The 16982-nt window shown below is 37.0% G+C and overlaps 1 protein-coding gene across 1 annotated transcript in view; it reads right to left on the reverse strand.

Annotated features, from left to right (window-relative positions):
* Positions 1-16982, reverse strand: part of LOC140163821 (unconventional myosin-XV-like) — a 74109-nt gene that overhangs the window by 37937 nt on the left and 19190 nt on the right. Inside the window, exons 12-26 of the mRNA XM_072187137.1 lie at positions 16048-16180; positions 14876-14971; positions 13922-14053; positions 13125-13328; positions 12491-12654; positions 11114-11284; positions 10369-10489; positions 9750-9797; positions 7378-7638; positions 6502-6654; positions 5718-5886; positions 4993-5159; positions 4159-4319; positions 1959-2207; positions 1458-1662 (exon numbers count right to left, since the gene is read on the reverse strand). Of these exons, the coding sequence (XP_072043238.1) occupies positions 1458-1662; positions 1959-2207; positions 4159-4319; positions 4993-5159; positions 5718-5886; positions 6502-6654; positions 7378-7638; positions 9750-9797; positions 10369-10489; positions 11114-11284; positions 12491-12654; positions 13125-13328; positions 13922-14053; positions 14876-14971; positions 16048-16180 (2434 nt within the window). The remainder of the gene's footprint in view (positions 1-1457; positions 1663-1958; positions 2208-4158; positions 4320-4992; positions 5160-5717; positions 5887-6501; positions 6655-7377; positions 7639-9749; positions 9798-10368; positions 10490-11113; positions 11285-12490; positions 12655-13124; positions 13329-13921; positions 14054-14875; positions 14972-16047; positions 16181-16982) is intronic.

Consider the following 16982-nt stretch of genomic DNA (forward strand, 5'->3'; position numbering starts at 1 on the left):
TGGCGTAGTGCATGTTAGAATATGACCATTACTAGGTCAACTGGCTCACACTTTCTTTGTTACGAACCACTGATCGAAATGATCACAACACAAAGCCTATGACATATCACAATTCGGTACAGGTGTGTGAGCCCAAGCTTGAACCAGGAACCAATGGTTGCTAACGTGCACTACGACAGCGAATAAAGGGAGTTGGCTCTCGAAAAGTTGAGCGTTGTTATGTAAATCAGACAGTTTCATGCTCCAGAGCTTTTAACATAGGATTTTGGAGCTTGACCTTTTGTTATATGCTAAACCTATTCCTATTTAATGTCAACAAGGTTGTTCCTACACAGGTGAATGAAATTGAAAAGAGTGTATCGCACAAGTATATTATGCAGACTAAATATCACATTAGTGTACTCAGGGAATGTAAGGTGCAAAATACAATAATAATAAAGAGAATTATAAAGTGCCAAACATGAAAAGTGCTATATAAGTATGGTTTGTTGTTGTTATTCTTGTTGAAGAGAAAGGCAATTCAATCTATACAAAAACAAATTATACCAATGACAATAATATTGCAACAATGTATCCAATTTTAACAAGAGACATAAGATCGATCTTGTACATACATTTCCGATGGTGGTTCATCATAGTACCTCTCATTTCTCTCTTGATATGAGGGTGCTGCTCCTGTCTTAATATAGCGATGACCTTTACCAGGTCGGGCCACATTCCAGTCTATGTCATCAGAAGCTACTGGTGGTTGAGGGCGCTCAATTTCTTCCAGGGTTCTGTGAAAAGGTGATGATTCAGCAGAATTAGACATTTGAAATCTTTTTTGGATTTATTGGAAATGCAATGAAATCAAGCAGCAGCTTAATGCTTTGTGTGCTAGCCATAGGCTTCAACATAAAAAGTTCAAATTTTTAAAATATTTTTTCAAAATATCAAGAGCTATTTTAAGAACCCATCGCCCTAATGCTGGGCTTATTTGTGCTCAGTTTAATGCATTATTCATACAGATTTCAAATATGGTCATGAAAATGTACAATTCTAAAATTGTTCCAACTTTTAAAGAAAATTTCAAACTTGTCTTCTGCAGTCCACACCTGCGTGGAGATGGTTGACAAGCAAGTTTCACTTTTCCATTTCAAATTCTTACAGGAATTATATGGCAGACTTGGTAGCATTTTTGGTTTTGAGAAGGGTATATTTTCAAAGATTTCTCTAAAAATCTGAAAAAGGTGCTAATTTTTCACATTTTTTAGCAAAATATCTGAACATTTTCCAAAATGGTGGCAAATTTAGCATCATTTTGAACATATATCACTTGAAAGTCCAGAGCATGGTATAATTTGGGGTCTTTTTTTGTCAAATTTGTTTATTTTCGGGGTTAGTTTTCTAAATTCCACCACGCATCAACCCAATCCACCATCAAGAAACCCAGGGAACAAAAGCACATACCTGCGAACAACATTTGCAGTCTTCCGCCTCTGTGGCACTCTATCCTGCACTAACTCAGAGGACACAAGGAAGCTTGATTCCTGCTCCGGCAAATCAGGTGGCACTTCCATTTCAGCAATGAGATCAAGTACGTAATCAAATCCTGGGAGTTCATAGCGGTAGTTCTCATCTTGAAGGTAGATGGACCATCCATGGCAGCCTTTGGTGAATCCCCTGGAAAGGTTCAGATAGAAAAGGCTATGTTTATACATATTTTTTGGGATTTTTCATTAAAAAATATTATTGATAAGAATAGGAAACACTAATTGAATGACATAAATATAAGATTTTCTGTGTAGCTTCAAAACAATCAAGCTTCACAACAATTAAAATTGTTTTTTTTTTGTTTTTTGTAAACTTTATCAGAACCATATTACAAGGTTTTGCTATGATCAATCTCAAATTGAGCAGATTTTAAAACACTGTGCAAGCTTAGGTCAAATTGTAATATTTTCCTCTTAAATTATCACCTTTTCTTCAAAGCTGTCAGAGCAAAATCCTCTCCAGTAGTCCATGAATCCAGTTGAACTTTGACCTCTTCACCATCTTCTGACCTCAGATGCAGAGCCATATTGGCACGGTTGCGATTAGCCTTCCACTCCAGGAGGCATGGTGGGTAGGTACGGGAGAGTTCAGAGGTCAAAGCGTGACTGTCTGTTTTCAGAAGCTTATGTTGGCAGTAGGATTTGTAGCCATTATATGCTTGATCTGATGAGTACCTGGGGGAAAATTACATACACAGTAACATAATTTGTCAGGTGTATCGATGACAGAGACACATGAAAATGTTTTTCTGAGGGGGCATTCCATGTCCGAATGTGATGTGGTGTAGGACACTAGAATTGACTTCCGCATATGCATACTCTATTCAAAATATAAATTTTACCAGAGGAAAATGAAAGATGTAGATACACAAGCTTAAAAGAATTTTAAAAAAGATCTTTTTTGTATGTGTTGGTGGAAAACAATATCAGTTCGGGGGCACTCACGGACGTCTCTGATATCAAATACTCTTGAAGCGTCATATGTCACATAACAGTATCATATTTCAGAGACGCCTCATAAATCACATACTCCCTAGTTTCAAAACACAGTCGCAAACGACATTAGTAATTTTGGTGAACGTGCCAGCGCGGTGGGAATAATTTTGTGAGTAGGCCTTATCAGGGTTGTAGCTAGCCAAAGTTGAATGCCTGCTAATTTTACTATCCAATTCATGAATTAACAGCACAGGCTTGCATACTCTTGGGATTTTTTTACTTCAAAACATTTGATTTTGGCCATTGCAATCTAAGTGTGTTCTGGGACCATTTGTTAGAATTTGCACAGGTAGATATAATTTTTGCACAGGTAGATATTTGCTGAACATAGGAAAGCTTATTCTAATACACTCAGCTTTGATCCGATGTGCTGCATCGGGTACCCAGCTGTCAACAAAGCTCGACGTATGTGATATCACAGACCCCCGTATGTGAAATCACTGACCCGTCTTTGCCCCCGAACTGATATAGAAAGTAATTTAAAACTGTTCAATAACACTTATGCTAAAAAATTGAGTGTACACTTGCTGGCAAAGAAGAGTGGAACTTGATTACATTTTGAGAGCCTACACAGTGTAAACACAGAGGTGGGGTTCTGGTTGGCTTTATTTAATCACCTGACAATCATAACAACAGACCGATAATCTGATTTACCGATTGTGCATCAAAGCATTGGTCAGCACAGAGCGACACTCTTGAAGGGACCACAAAGCCTGTATCTGTATATGTCATTCAGTGGTGGATCCAGAGCAGTAAGAGAGGGGGGGCAATTTTTGAAAAAAAAATGTAAGTAATGGCCGCGAAGTGGCCATCCCGGAGTGCTTAGAAAGAAAGTTAGAAACTTTTGGAAAATGTAGACCAATTTGAAGCCATTTGGTGGACCATTTTGTCACTATTATTGTGTAAAATTTTAGTTTGAAAAAGCCTAAAATTTGAGAAAAACAGCCCAATTGAAGCCATTGGTGAACAAGTTTTGACTTTTATTGTTTGAATTATTGCTTTATAATTATGTACCAATAAAGTTGCGCACGCAGGGGGTGTCTGAGGGGGATGTTCCCCCTAAGAAGCGAGAAAATTTTGTAAAATGAAGGCCTAATTGAATCCATTTGGTGGACTATTTTTGCACTATTTATTGTGTAAAATTTTATGTTTGAAAAGGCCGAAAATTTGCGAAATGACGGCCCAATTGAATCCATTCGTGGACAAGTTTTGACCTTTATAAATTACCCGATATTGCTTTAGATGTAAACATAAAGTTGCGCACGCAGGGGGGTGTCTGAGAAACTTTTGCAAAATAAAGACCTAATAAAAAATAAAACGCCGGTTCCATCGTTTTATTCAAAATCTCAGATTTTGACAAAACTACAGCACCTACAGTCTTGAGTATCTTTATTGACTAAAGTACATTACAATCGTGTAAAAACCAAAATTAAAAAAAAATTTGAGGGTGTTCTCCTCAGCAAATGTTATAATATGGCTTTAACATCTACGAGGGAGTATCAAAAAGTTTTTGAAATCATCCAGAAGTAAAGGCGCTATATCGATGAAATTTTGACAGTGTAATCACTGGTCCTTATGTACATTATGGTCCAAAGATGCCCCTCGTACATAATTCCATATGACAACTTACTTGAGCAGGTACTTGTAGAGTTTCTTTGATGGTGGGAATGCACTGAGCATGTTGGTCATCAGCAGCCAGCCTTTCTCATTGGCTAATGTACTAGGGTTATTCCATGTTTGATTGCATAGCTGGCCAAATATCTCATCTCGTATACCTCGGCTGTTTATGCCCTGTATAAAAAACAATATTCTTTAATAAGTATGAGTTCTTACTCTAGATTAACCAACTCTAAATTAGACCAACTGGAATATCATTTTCTTTTTGATCAATTTTACAAGTTACAAGATGCATAATTCAGCAAGTTGTTGAACAATAACTGTTTGGTCAATTTGCAAGAGAAGCATATTTTGGTTTTACTTACACTTAGTTTTCAGATAAAAACAGAGATTTCAAAAAAGGTAACGTTAAAGTGGGGGACAAGCTATTTTTGGCAAGTCAAAAGGAGGGGTCAAGAGATTTTGGTACATCAAAAGGGGGAGAAAGAGAGTTTTGCCATGCATCCATGCAACCTTTTAAATAAAATACTCTGAAAAGGATTAGGCTAACAGAACGGAAAAATTCTAATATCATATGCCAAATTTCCTGCTCGTTAGGCTCGCATCATATAGGGCCTATGTAGACCAATTAGGATTTGCAAATTGGGTTCCCAAAAATATGCCTTGTGCAAAGGGGAGATGGCAAGTGGTTTGGGGCAGGCTGCGATGAGGTGACAGGCAGGTTTTGGCAGGCCAAGGAGGGACAAGTTTATTTTTGTTTTGGCAGGTTGAGAGGAGGCAAGCATTTTTAGCAGGCTATTTTGAAATTTACCCCATAGGGGACAGATAATTATTGGACAGCCCTTACCTTTTGTGCTATATAGTTGCCAAGTACAAATTCATGATCTTTACTAGGACTATCCTCCATCATAAATCTCTCTATCAGCTTGAAGATGGCTACTGCGTCTTGATCTTCTGCATCGTTGAGGCGATGGAAGGCTGTGGTGATTGGATGCATCAAGGCACCAAAATGAGCTCTCTAAAACATGAGAAGGAATGCCATAATGTCATTAAATAAAGCTAAATGCAAGTGATTATTGAATTTTGGCTGCTACTAATAACAGAACTTACTATTTGCAAGTTTGCTACATTGCATCTGGAGCCACCAAACTTCCTACTTTGACGCATATAATTTGGGAGAACAGGGGTGATTGCGTCATGGCATCACCTGGGATACAAGATTTTCCTTGTAAGATTTATTGTGGTTAGGGTTAAGGGATTTGAACCATATAATTTGGGTGCATTTTGAAAAAATTGGGCACTCTTATTGACCACATTGATCTACACTGAAAAAAAAAATAGGGATCATCTCCTTTAGATTTCTAAATTGTTTAAAAATCTCTTAAAGTGAAAGCCCACTTTTGGTTCAAGTTCCTTGGGGAATTAGTCAAGGTTAAAATGTATCCATATAAATTCTGTTCTGTCTGTCATCAAAGTAACAGGTGTAAGACAGTTCTTCTGTGGAGAACTGGCCAAATGTGGCTTCCTGTTTAAAGGCAAATTTAAATAGTAGTCTCATAAAAGCCATTCCACCTACCTTGAAGTAAATATTGACATACTTGGAGAATGGATTGGAATCTATGTCATTTGGGAAACTAAACACGTAGTCTTGAAGTGCAACTTGACCTACGACCTTGACAATGTTCCTATCTGAATGGGGTGGAGACCATTCTGGAATGCATTGTGAAAGAAAGATTGAAACCTTTAATTAACTTTAAATTAACTTAATATCACCAAATAATACAAAACTGCACAATCTTGCCATGCATTAATTTGTACCGTTTAGTAGTATTGAAACAAATTCAATCTTTTTAAAAAATTCTGCAAATGTCTGCAATTTCTTAGATGTCATTCTACAGAAAACGGACAATTCTACAGTACATAAATCTATGGAAAATGGAAAGTGCACACAAATTTTGATGAGTTGAATACCCCTGACACTGTATTAGATGTCGAAAGAGGCTTAATTGGTATCCAATAATGCCATTGAATTTGAATAACCCTGGAAGCTCACTATCATCAAATACTGACCCCTATATAAGACGTACATCACAAAATGGTGGTCCACCTATATGCTGCCATTGTGACCCGGAGCCATTGTTATTGCTATGTCAATGCCGGAGCCATTGTCAGAGCTATTGCTGCCACTGGAGCGTTGCCTATCATCATAGTATTTCCAGACTAAATGCTCATGAATCGAATAAAAATGCCTGATCTTGATACAATATTGTATAATACTTCATTCTATTTACACTGGAGAACAAATTACCAATAAAGTTCTAACCAATTAAATATAAATGAAATGAGAGTAACTCACCAATAGCCTTTTTCCAAGATGGCCGCCAATTAAGTAAGGTATATCCAGATGACTGATGGCCACACCTGTACTTGAGCTGGCTGCCCTGATTGTTTCTCTCTCCCTTTGTTTCCTGGCATCTTCTTTGATCTGATGTCTGTGTACTGCCAATAGCTATAATACAATATTACAAAGTGTTAAAATTGATAGGAATTCATCAAAACCAAATGGTCTTAGACCAGTAATCAGCACTTATTATTAAATTGATTACTTCAAATTACACAAATTGTCAACTGGCCACGGGCGCCGCCATTAAACATGTTAGAAGGCCAGCAAGTAACAGGTGATGGATCATACATACACAAAAGAATATACCATTTCTTGAGTTTTTCAGTAACAAAAGCAAATAGTTTTTGCCATTTATAAAGCCAAACAACAAGGGCCCTCAATTTTTCACATCTTATGAAAAACTTAATTTAGAAAATATACCGACAAAATTAAAATCCATTAATGGAAGCTCTTGTTCTAATTCTACATTCGCAAACTTGGAAATAATTGATAATATTTGGTCTGAAAATGGTCATGTACATACAGCTTTCATATTCAAAAGTACAGGAAGACTAACTTACAGTTAATTTTTTATTTCTTCCATGGTTAGGCTGTGCGTATCGCATACACAAGCATTACCATACAGGCGATAAACAATCACACTGATTGGCTGATCAACAGTCTTGACAACAAGACGATTTACCTATTGGTCATCGGCGTGTATAACAGGAGGAGACCTCACCACTTCTACGCGATCGCCTATCACCAGCGCCTACCTCAACCATTGAAGAAATAAAAAATTAACTGTAGATGAGTACTATCCCACTCTTAAATTCATATTATTCTCACCTTCTTGAACCTGTTTCTTTCCTTGTTGCCTTTGTACACCGCCTGAAGCCTCACCACACCGCGACGTATTTTGACGTATCGTGCCCGCGCTATCCATGCTCTGATCTTGGACTGTACCATTATGAGAGCCATGCGTTCTCGTAGGTAGTTTTTCCTGCCCAGATATCCGCGGGTCCATCGTTGGATGATGACAGCCGCTTGATTGAGGACCTTCCTGCGATGCATCTCAAGGTAGAAGTCGAACACTTCTTTCAAGAAAATCTAAAAGATAATAACATTATTTCAAATCGCATGCTCATCTTGGCAAAATTTCTTGGGCATAAATGAAGATATTGATCTTACACAGCAACTGGTTGGTAAGGCAAAAGATCAAATCAATCAATGTTTTCCACCAGCCAGCAATTTAGGTCTTCTATATCCCGAGGGGCCACTCAAAATCAAACTTGAAGTCATCTTGAGCAGAAAAACGCCGAAAAGGGTAGAGTTTCAGCCTGTGGCACGGCCCACACAGGCTGCGATAAGGGTATCAATTTCAAGCTTTTCGCAAAAAAGGGTAGCCTTTTTAGCCAATTAGGCCTACAAGTCAGCGTAAAGGGTAGTGATTTTCATGTGTTGTCGGAAGTCGTTTTCCAACTGGTATTTTACAGTCTCAGCAAAAAATATTAAAGCCTGTATGAGAGCCTGAGTATTAGGCCTACTCTCCAAATGTAAAAGAGTGAAAAACCACTCTGAATTTCAGAGTTAATTGAAGTTAGCTCTAATAGAGTGGGTTTTAGCTCTAAAAGAGTGAAAACAGTACACATATTTCACTCGTGATTTCGAGTGAGCCTCACTCGCTCACAGAGTGGCTCAAAATCTCACTCTTTCTTGGAGTGAACTGTCAGCCAATCAGAAGCGCTGAAAATCGGCCGATATTTGTTGAACTTGTGTAACAAGATGGCGAACAGTGTGTGAATGAATGGCGAAAAGAAAGCGGATTTGATGAAGAAATAGACAGCATGCTCAATAGTGATTATTTATGTGTAGGTCATAACTCGTAGCAAGTTTAGGAAGTATACACTTGGTCTGGAGACAAGGGCGGCAGTAAGCTTAAGTCATATTATGTCTACAGGCGTGCAGTTTGTTACCGCCCAGTTGCGTTATACATGTATGCATATGTGGGTAATACGCCGCTTCACGCTTCTCCAGACTGTGGTCTGTAAACATGGTAAATGCCAAGTGTTATGTCCTACACCTAAATGTACTCACCATTGAACAGTTTGACTATTAGCTTCACTAAATTCATAGTTTTTCATCATTCATCCCACACTGAATTCGACACATTGTGTATGTGCTTAAGTTTTAGACCAGTTCAACATTCCTAGATTGGGCCCTACCCTAGCCTGGGGCCTAGCCTTACAATAATTTGAGGCACATAGTAGCTGTTATGAACTGCTATGATATTCTTGTATATAAAATATGCCTAAATGACTAAATAAATGCTCTTTTCTGAATCACTCTTTGCCGGAGTGAATTTTTTCACTCTTTTTTGAGAGCGAACTTCACTCTAAAAGATGGGTCTCCCTGGCGGCTCTTTTTTGGAGTGGTTTTTCACTCTTTTACATTTAGAGAGTACTTTATTGTATCAGTAAAAGGATGCTAAATTTTGAGTTGATAAGTGAAAAGGGTTCCTATGTTGCTCCAAGGTCAGTGATAAGGGCAAGTTTTTCACTCAAAGAAGGTCTGTGTTTAGGTTTGGTAATCTGAGGGGCTGCTTGGGGATGACAACTCATAATGGTAAGTGAGTGCCCCTCCCAGTTCTATATGTTTTTGCTTATTCAGTTCCACAAAAAGATAGTTTGACGATTGTGATTTCTTCCACCAATACCAACTAAACATAAACACACATTAAATCATTTGAATATCAGTCACAGTAGAGCAGAGGTTCTCAATATAGGCAGCCTGTGATCCAGATCTGGCCCATCTATCAATTACGAGGCCCTTGTACACTTCTTAAATTTAGGGCAAGCATAGCAAAATAAGGTATATTTGGCCCTCAAGCACAGATCTTTGAAATGAGATTGTCTATAGCAAAAATAATGAGAATCCCTGCAGTTATTAAACTGGTGGGGCTGGTGGGAGAGACACTATTGGCCTTAGAAATGGCAGCCTCTAAAGTAACTTAACCCAATGAGAAATACCTGCCTATTGGTCAAAAAGAAGTTTTCATTGTCAATTGCACCAATCAGCAACATTGTCAGAATAATTTCACCATGCAAAAAAATGGGGTGAATTATTTGCAAAGCTTCGTTCTGATTGGTGATTAAAATGAAGATATCATGTAATTGACCAATCAGAGGCAATGTTAGATTGGCAGGTAGAGAATATCTTACCTTTGTAGTGCCAACTTTGTACAAAGCTGATGTGTCAATTGGTGCAACCTGAGGGAATACAAGTGAAAAACAGAACAATGAAAAAAAATGTGACATTTATTCCTAATATTCTGAGTGATCTAAATTAGAACAATGAAAAAATGTGACATTTATTCCTTCTAATATTCTGAGTGATCTAAATTACAACAATGAAAAATGTGAGAACTATTCCTACTAATATTCTGAGTGATCTAAATAAATTTAGCTTTGTCTTTTCTTTTTGAACAGGACTTATACTGAACCTTTGTGCCGATAGCCTGTTTAAAAACAAAGCCTCCACAAGCCTCAGCTCACACTTTACAGGTTGTTTAACTGTGAAAAGGGCATCAACTCTCCCCAATGAAAATTTCCTGTTATACAGTAGTCACCTTTCACTTATAATTCGCTGTCGTAGTGCATGTTAGTATCCATTGGTTACTGGATCAAGCCTAGGCTCATACACCTGTTCTGAATTATGATATGCCATTGACTTTGTGTTGCGATCATTTCGATCAGTGGTTCAAAAAAAAGATAGCATAAAAGCGTCATATTCTAATGTGCACTACGACAGTGAATATTGGCTAGTTAAATAATTGCGTACCTTATTAGCACCTGGTATGTCATTGACAAACTTCCTTGCAGATTTCTCCAGAATAAGTAGACAGACACTACTGGGCAGTGTGTCCAAGGGGATCTGCGTCATATCTATCATAAAACGGTACCTGCGATGCAATAGAAATCAATGATTTGCTACATGAGAACACCCTACAAATCTTTAAAATTCAGATTGCAACATTTTAAAACATGCATATATCATTATTAAACATTTACGTAATATAAATTGGCAAGTTCTCTTGAAACTTCTTTTATGAAATTACATACTATTGCAGGCCTTCTCAACAAACTTACGCAAAGCACCACATTTTAATTTCAGTAACCATAGAAGTGCCACTAGCAATGAGAGCAGAGTGAATGGGTGGGTCTACTCCATGGGCAACTTGAGCATCTAGGGAAACCTCATGGATTTGAGGGGCTATTTTTGCACACATTTCTATTCAAATTAACATAGCATAATAGTAAAATAATTTCAGATAAAAACAGCATTAAACATGTCTGAAGTTTACGGACAGAAAAGAAATTCCAAGAAGCAACTGCCTGAAAATTTAAAACTTTGTCCTGGTCCAAAGGGGCCAATTTAACATAAAATTTCAATCTTTCCATCCCTATTTCACCCTGAAACATTTGTCAAAATGGGCATTATTCCCCCTTCTACCTCACCGCTGGTTACACCTTGAAAACCCATAAGTAAATAACACATCTAAATAATAACAATTTTTCACACAAACCTGTTGTAAAATGCAGTAAACGTCCGCCTGATGGGATAGCCAGCTTTGCGTATCCGTATTGTCTCCAGCATGCCAGAGTATCTTAGCTGTTTGAGTACCAGGTCAGTATCAAACTGCATCGGTGCTTTGTTCTCGTTGGGCTTCAGGCAGCGCACAAAGTATGGATTGCACCTACATACATGCAAAGATAAAATTAAACAATGTTATGAAATTTTCTGCATTGAGGTAATCTCCATTAATTAGAAAGTGTGTAAACACTCAATAGGGTGGATGAGCATCAGTGTTTCCCAGTGTTTACAAAGGGGTGTATGTATATGGGTGAGCAGGTGTGTGAGGGTATGTGTGTATATCTGTTTGAGTACCTCAGAAGCTTAGTGGCCGTATTTCATCCCGAAAATCACACCTTCCTTGAGTTTTTTAGCTTGTCATTTTGGTTCACATAATGTGACACTTATTGACTTGAGGTTTGTAATCCACATTTTGTTCTATCAGACCTTCAGAAAATCCTATAGACTTTCTTTATTGGTAAAGATGATGCATATAGTTGTATCAACACTAATATCTAAAGAATCCTTCACAAAGTGGAAAGATATAAGACAAGACAAGGCAAATATGGAAAGGTGTGCCTACATAATGATTCTCTTATAAACGCATCTATGCAGTTTCCACCTCAATACACCTGAGCACACAATTTCGTCCAAACAAGCAGTACCTTGTCTCTACACAGTCTGTGTTCACACAACTCGGTTGAGTGCATAGCATCAAAAGAGCTGTGTGAGCTTCTAGCTAGTGACTAGTGGAAAATATGGCATCATGTGTGATTGGTTTTTGTCAAAACCCCGAATGTTCCCTTCATCCAATCAGAATTTTTTTTTATATCAAATGAAAGCGAACACTTCCCGCTAAACACTTTTTTTCATTATGTCAACAGATGACGCAATTCAATGTTTATAGCAAGGCGAATGTGGTAAATCAACTTATGTTAAATCAACCTGTGTTAAAACAACCTATTCACACAAAATTTTCGACCAAAATGTAGGTTTTAAAAGTCAAAAGCCTGAGTGATCCTGACGATATTTTTAAAATTTTATGTTATGAAATGAAAGAGCATACTTATATTGTCACTTCTCTTTAAATTGCAAATCTTGTGCAAAAAGTTACTATTTTTGCCTATTTTGTCATACAGCTGTAAATTCAATGAACAAAGACTTTGCTTAAAGAGCACTTAGAAATTGATGCGTTTTCAAGCTTTGATTCAAATCTTTACAACTGAATCAAAACATTACAAGTTATTCCTGGTAACAGATGAAAATTATGGCTACTTTAGGTATTCTGATGTACAATAGAAATTCAAAGGACCCAAATTTGTTGACCTACTTTGACATTTTCTGTATCAACTCTTGTAAGGACTCCTGGAATCTAGTTGCTACAGTAGACGCTCTCATCTTACGCAATGGTGACATAAAGCGCCCTCTACTTCCTCCAATCATAGCCTTCTCCTCTTCCTGCTGCTGGTATACCCGGAACATTTCTGATATGATCTGGGGAAAAACAGTGGTCACAAATTATGAGTACGTCAGTTTCACTATTGAAGCAGTAAGCAAGCATTGCCATCTGCACAGTCTGTACACATACATCAATTTTCAGGATAAAAGAAATCCCCAAATGATTATGAAGTGACTTCACTTTTTACACAGGGATTGAATATGAGTGTCACAGCCCTGACCTAGTGTATAACAAAAACATGTCCTTGCAATATAAAAGAACAGGGGTCCATTTCACTAAACTTTATGAAGCTTTGTAAGTCTCGAAATTGTTTGTAATTTACGATGAGTCGTAAGTTCCATTTCACTTTAACTTACTTACGAATGGTACCCTTCATAAGTAATTGGGATTTACTACAAGGACCCTTCGTAAAGTTACGTTTAGTATTGGGTATTCGTAACTTTACGAATGGTTACATGACTTACGATGGGTTAAAAGTTTAGTGGGAAAAATAACAGATATTCACCTTTGATCTGCTGTTGATGAACATGTCCATGACGTCTGACTTCAATGTGTCTTTGTTCTTAGTCAGGAAGTTCTCTGCCGAGTAGTAGACTTTCCCTGCATAATGTCTGATGCCAAACTCATTGGCATCTACCTTGGGCTTCTCATAGTATGGGTTGCCGACATGCTGATAGTGACATTTGTCCAAGAAAGTCTTGTCTGAACCCTGAAATATTAAACAAACAATGTGCTATTCCAGTTGAAATCCATACACCCCCTATGGAAAGATATCATCCACACAGGGAAATCTACACTTCAAGTGTGGGAGACGAAGATTGTGTCTTTCATAAGGTGTATGGATTTCAAATAGAATAGCCCAATTAGGGAACAGTTATTGAAACATATCACTCAAAAACTTCAAGCAGTTTGCTTCAAAGTTGACATAAAAATTTGAGCTACAGATTTCTATGTTATGCTACAATCCAAAAATTGACTTCACCCAACAATGTAAACAAGTCCTTACACAGAGAACGTATCTCATGCTAAAAAAATCAGAATTATTCCCAGAAATAGATAACTCACTTAAAAGGATTATACAGTCATTTACTTTTGACACCAAAATGCCAGACCAACCTATCTATATTTCATAATTGTATATTTACTAAAAATGCTGACCTTGCTACCGTAAACACTGAATAGTTAGCATATGCGCTTACTATCAAGCGCTTTTGAAAACATACAAGTCCGGGGTTTCTCATGGAAGGACAACCCACAGTGAATGGCATTCCTACAGGTCTCCTATAGGAGGCAAAGTCTTACCTTAGGGAAGGCACTCTCATCATCAAGGATATGCAGGATTCCTATGGGTCTCTTGGAGATCAGATCCAGGCATAACTGATTATCAACATAGGTGATGTCTTGCCAATCAATTCTCTCTGCAGCATATTCTTGCTGAAAGAAGAAAAACATAAATGTACAGGACTTCTTGAAAATAGAACAGAGCACAACTTTATATAGTTTTCTTGCCATGTTACCTGACATCATTGCTGTACTGAAATATTGGCTACTATATTTTGATATATGGCATCGCAGGACAGTCTACGCAACATTAACAGATTACACTAAGTCCTAGATGAGCACATGGCCAAGAATGATCTTCAGAAATATCTCATAAACACGAAAGCAGTGATGTGGAATTCATAAACAATTTGTATTACAAATATCAGAGTTTTGGAATTGCACCTGGTCTCAACAGGCAACATATTAATCCTAACACTCCAGGTGCTTTTTTGAAAGAAGAAGAAGAAAAAACTTTTTTTTTTGATGCGGTTTTGAGCCACGGCCCCCTCGGGTGTCAGACACACCAAAGCTTTCTGTGCCCATTATGTGTGTTCGCATAATGATGCAATTGCATCAAGTGGGATACTTGCGCTTCCAGTTGCTTTGTGCGTTGAGGTTTTTGATGTTTGGTTCGGTTAGGGTTAAATAAATAAGAGGAAATAAAACCATACTTTGTATTAACTTTAGATTCCAGTGATGTAAAAAAAAACCTTGAAAAACTAGAAGAAGCCTGTGAATTTGACCCAAAAAGCTCCAAAACGGGCTAAAAATAAATAAAAGTGCGGAAATTTGGACAAAAAATCTGGAATTCAAGATTAATCCTGAAAACGTACATCCCTGAGATTCTCTGACCAGCTCTCTTACAAACAATAAAGTAATAAAGTCAAAGCCAATTAATTAGCATATCTTAATTGTATTATAATCCATTCTTACCTGTTCTAGTTGGAAGATATGTTTGTTGAAGAAATACTGCAGGTGTTCATTGGCAAAGTTGATGCAGATCTGCTCAAAACTGTTCACTTCAAAAACCTATAAACAAAAGGGGAAACATAATATCTTACATCAGGAAATTGGACATGATTATATTTCTGCTTAACTGCACACACACACACAACATACCCAGTGAGCAATTGCCCATTTTCAACAGTACGTTTCACTACCTGGAGAGAATTGATCAAAAATTGAAGTCCCTCTTGAGGCTGGCATCTGTCAATGAGTTGACCAGATCACAAGGATGTCATTATAGCTAGAGGCAGTAGAACACCAATGGGTCAATGAGTTACATAAAAATGACCTTGTGTGGTATTCAGTTCTCATGAAGTGAGTTTTGCCTGAGGCAATTTGTGGTTAAATGTTGACCCCTCACTACAAGAGTTATTACCGTCGATTTGGTTGAAAAAGGAGGTTAGACATGATCAAATCTCCGCAGGTAAAAAAACGTAATGACATATCTGACATGTGTTTCGACATACAAATCAATTACATCTTTTTTCTTTTCTGTTTCTCACTTTTTAAAGAGAGGGTGCCCCGCCTCAGATCCAAGCCTGATGAAAATTTTATACCATTTTCATTCCCTTTTTGTAAAAAATTATTAAAAATTTATGTTGTAATTATTACATTCAATGTGTAAATAACAATAAGCATTTCAAAAACATTTTTAGTAAAACCCCTGAATATGAAATGCCAAGGAAGATTACATTTAATCAATACTGAACATTGAACTTTGGAAGGAATAAAAACAATGATATCTGATTGTGTGCTCTCAACTTTACAGGCTCTTCACTACTTTCGTATTTATTTAGTGCAAAAATTATCTTATATTGCCTAGTAGTTGTTCATAATAGCTATTCATAGTTTGGTTAAAAATAAAATTTATTATGAATGATTTATCTGTTCTCATTTAGTCTGTAAACATGACTCTTGACCATTCTTGACAGTGACCATATCAATTTAACCATCATGTTTTGCCCTTTTTGACCGACCTTAAAATCTGGAAAAAAGGTCCGTTTTTGGGGGGGTTTCTTTTTCATATTGAATTTTTATATATTTAGTTCAAAAAATAATGACATGTGTAGGGAGTTGTTCAGATCGGCTTTCAAACTTACTTCAAATCCAAATATATCTAGGATAGCAATGGATGTGACCTTGGTTCCCTCATGTTTGTCAGCTACTATTGTGTTGATGCTATTTACCAGCCAAGCAAAGAGAGTAGAGTATAGGGACTTGGCAATGCCATCTCTGAAATCATGAAACAAAAGTATATTATTTATCTGAAAGCAAAATATTCTGTGATATTACACCAACGGGGCTGACATTCCATCGAAATATGAAAATATAGAGCAGTGGACAGACCATGCATGCTTGAATTATCATTTAACAGATTTATATCCCTTACACATTCAAAAAACAGAGATTGCAAGGAATGATGTTCTTACTAATGGTTTTTGAAAATATCTTGAGGTTATTTTTTATTTGATTTTATATGCAGCAAATCATTATCCACAAGAACATTAATGTTGGCAGATTTTGGGAACAATTACTAGCCCTGTGGTTATAACATCTTGATTTTTCTACAAACTATTGTTCTTAATATCAAGCACTTGTAGATTGTTCCTCCAGGAGTTTAATATATTGAATCTAGTCCCGGAAATCATGTTTTAGCATCGCATTTTGCCAAGTTGTGTCCGACACCATTGCTCTGGCATCTGGTTTATTTGCAGTATCATATTTAGATCAAGAAGGTTTTTTTTTCTTTTATTACATCGAGGGTTGAGAACCAGAAAGACTGAACTCACAATTCTCACAAAATGAGTACAAAGTTAATTAACTTTCTGAGATAATTCCGATTTGAAATCCTTATTTCATACCCTTTAAAATCATATCAAACATGATAGGATAGCTCCTTGCTTTGGTCTTTAAATATCAATATTAACTCTTGAAATACTTGTTTTATTTATTGAATTTTATATCATGTTTAATGGACTGTATCTTCTATAGTGTCCTGATGACTTTATGCTCATTTTGTGGGAGCAGGTGATCG

The sequence above is a fragment of the Amphiura filiformis genome, chromosome 11 (assembly GCF_039555335.1).
Source record: "Amphiura filiformis chromosome 11, Afil_fr2py, whole genome shotgun sequence".
Classification (NCBI taxonomy): Eukaryota; Metazoa; Echinodermata; class Ophiuroidea; order Amphilepidida; family Amphiuridae; genus Amphiura; species Amphiura filiformis.